The following is a 3,326-nucleotide window of genomic DNA, read 5'->3' on the forward strand; positions in this document are numbered from 1 at the left end:
AGAAAAACACTTGACAGCAACACCTGCTATGGTATTTGCTAGCCTGTGAATTTTGTTATTCTAATTGAGCTTTCGGAAAGAAGAAGGAACCAGGAAAAGATATGCTCTAAGACCTAAGGGAACTTGGAATTTGGGGGTTGAAGCTAAGTTATGGTATGATTTCTTTAAAGTGCCCAGGGTAATGATAAAAATAGATTCATAGGCAAATTTCTCCATTCATTAAAAATCATGAATTTCAGTAAGTAAAGGCAAAGGACAACCAAGAGTTTCCCTTTTTGTCCTTTGGCAACCTGACCCATCCTTCCTAGCAGTTTTCAGCTGGGCAATGACTTTAGTTTTCTGATGGTCTTTATTTCTGAATTTAGGGGTGGAGGGCACCCACAAGTGGTCAAATTCTCTTTCCAATTGCAAAAATATTTTTGGCATTTCATTGCCATAATCCACATCTCAATGTTGGTTTAAGTGAGACAGATGATTTTTCCTTCCCTTTTTCCTCTGATCTTTGGTGTCACATCCATTCCCTGAACTGTTCCATCTCTAGGGGTTTTAGAAGAGTTGTGGTGTCTTTATGTTTGCACGTTCTCATGCTGTTCTCCCTTCAACCTGGAATCATGTTGCCTTCTTCACCTGCCTGCTCCCTTCCTTCCTTCTGGCAGCAATGTTAAGGCTCATGGTTGTGATACCATTGAATGTGGCTTATGTGGAAACTGCCTCAGGTAGTAGGCTCAGGAAATCTTGGGAACCTTCTGCAGGGCCATGATGGGACATGGAGCCTTCTAAACAAAGACGCTGAAGAGAGGGAACTCAGCCTGGTTGGGCTGCAGCAGATCGATCAGAAAGCACACGGTCCCAGAGAAGCCTTCATACAAGCTGTATATACTTTCCAGGACCCGGGAACCAGCCTTGAATTCCTCCGTAAATAAAAATTCAGCAAACCTAAAAGAAGAAGATATGAACAGTTTTCATATGAGTGTCTCCATATTATTGACCCTGGGTTGCTTCATCCTCTTCTCTGATAAGTTCAAGTTTTAGCAGCATTCTCTTTACAGATGTATATAAGATTTTAAGAAGGCCTTCTTCTCTGTTAAGAAATGGAGACACCATTATGCCATTGTATATGTTCATAGCCTAGGTTGGCAAGCAAACTTGACTATTTTTGGCATTTGCAAAGCAAAGCACTTTCTGAGGATTTCATTCCTTCTGCCATCCAATAATTGAAAGTAAAAAAGACAGATAAGTAGCCATACTTTTATTTATCTTGAGTAGAAGCAAGCTGATATATGCCTGTGCCTTTAAAAAAGTAAATATGCTGTGTTTCTGCAGGCATATTATTTCTGAGCTAGGTTTCATTTATATGTGACAGAGAGCAGAGACTATGAAAATAAATGGGCAAGATATTATACGATCTCTGCTTTGGGCAAACAAAAGAATAAGATGAATGGGAAAAGGCAAGCAACATTTTATAATCATGACATCAAACAGCAAACTCAGCTACAAGATAGATTATTTTTAGGACATCTGCCTTAAAAACAAATCACTGATCTCTAACTTCTCAATGAGAGATCTTTTTTTCTTTTACCTGTATTTGTCACAAAGCCTATTCAAACCATTTCTAATGAGTACCATTTTTTAGCAGTTTACAGGTTTTAAAGTGCTGTCGCCTCTTTACAGACTTGCTCTACTGATTCCCACCAACAACAAAAATAATCACTCGTTCAGAGGCTAGAGCTCACAGGTTGAAAAGGCCTGACAGCTGATTCTGCCATAAATTTAGATTATTGCTACTACATAGGGGGTCCTATGAAGAGTAATTACTTATCTGATCTTTTTCAGGCTCTTGGAATTATTGACAGTAGCTTAAAATAAATGAGCAGGAAACATATGGCGATTTTGTTTGGGCTAATTTTTCTCTCAACTGTTTTCCTGAATATGCAACAATTTTTAATAGAAGTTAAAAACAGTAAAAAAAAAAAAACAGTAGAATAATGATGCATCTTAAGAGTTAACTCAAAATTTATAATTAACACACTGAAACTTCCTGGTATAGCTACCTTTTAGTGTTCTGTATCATTTGGCAATCTGGATTCATTATCAGAAAAAAAAAAGTCTCCATATACATAAAGTAAAATACACAGGATTTCCAAGGAAATTAATTATAAGTTAGCAGAATTTTTTAAACCAAATTTGTGATACAATGATAAACAGATTCTTAATTAGAACATTAAATAACAAGATCCAGTAGTGGATCTAATAACTGCTGACATTTCTAACTAGTGATTGGAGCAAAATACATTTCACAGTTTCTGCAACAATAGGAATAACATGAGAATATCTATGACTTTTACTGGTGACAGAGTCATGTCTACTGCAGACTCAGAACTGAAGGAAATGCTACCTTTCAGTGTAAAATGTAATACTTTTCTCAAGTAAATTCACAAACCCTAGATTACAAAGTCCTGGGGCTTCCCTGGTGGCTCAGATTGTAAAGAATCTGCCTGCAATGTGGGAGACCTGGGTTCAACCCCTGGGTTGGGAAGATCTCCTGGAGAAAGGAATGGCAGCTCACTTCAGTACTCTTGCCTGGAGAATTCCACGGACAGAGGAACCCGGCAAGCTATAGTACACGGGGTCACAAAGAGTCAGACATGACTGAGTGACTAACACACATACACAAACACACAGACACACACACACACACACACACACACACACACACACAAAGCCCTGGTGTGGTAGAAAGAGGAAGGGCTTTGGGGTTGCAATACCTAACTCTGATAATTTCAAGTTAGATGAACTTTAGCAAACTTCTTAATCTGATTTTAAAATGATGAAGTTGCACAGTTGCATAAGATTATCTGTATAGATTAAAGACACCATATATTAGGGATCTGGGCAAAGAGCAAGCATTCAATACATGGTAAATATGCATTTTTTCAAAAAACATAGTATAGCAGAATATTTGTAAGATAGACAACCATTCCACTATATTTTAAGAGAAATGCACAGTTAATTTTGCTTCCTTATCTGACCTTTCCCCGCCAGGGTTTGATTTATTTACTATACTACTGAAATCATACTTTGTATAATATTTAATATCCTATATTTTTTAACCTAAAAATAACATGATAAATATTTTTGTGCTTTTCAAAATAACTTCTAAATGATATACAGCAATTTACAAAAGTCAGCAATGTGTGAGAGTTGCAGTTTCACTGCACTCTGACCTATACTGCATGTTATCATATTAAAGTGAAAATGATTATTTCCAAAATATACCCAATGGTGCAAAATTCAAACTAACCAATTCATTTTTCTAAGAAATTCTG

The 3,326-nt window shown here is 36.8% G+C and overlaps 1 protein-coding gene across 1 annotated transcript in view; it reads right to left on the reverse strand.

The window, feature by feature from the left end:
* Positions 1-330: 330 nt before the first annotated feature.
* The window catches only part of LANCL3 (LanC lantibiotic synthetase component C-like 3 (bacterial)), a gene marked incomplete at its 5' end in the record, with an annotated part of 16,782 nt that continues 13,786 nt past the window's right edge, over positions 331-3,326 (reverse strand). Inside the window, one exon of the mRNA XM_010853233.1 lies at positions 331-936. Within this exon, the coding sequence (XP_010851535.1) occupies positions 777-936 (160 nt within the window). The remainder of the gene's footprint in view (positions 937-3,326) is intronic.

The sequence above is a fragment of the Bison bison genome, unplaced genomic scaffold (assembly GCF_000754665.1).
Source record: "Bison bison bison isolate TAMUID 2011002044 unplaced genomic scaffold, Bison_UMD1.0 scf7180017852983, whole genome shotgun sequence".
NCBI classification, from domain to species: Eukaryota; Metazoa; Chordata; class Mammalia; order Artiodactyla; family Bovidae; genus Bison; species Bison bison.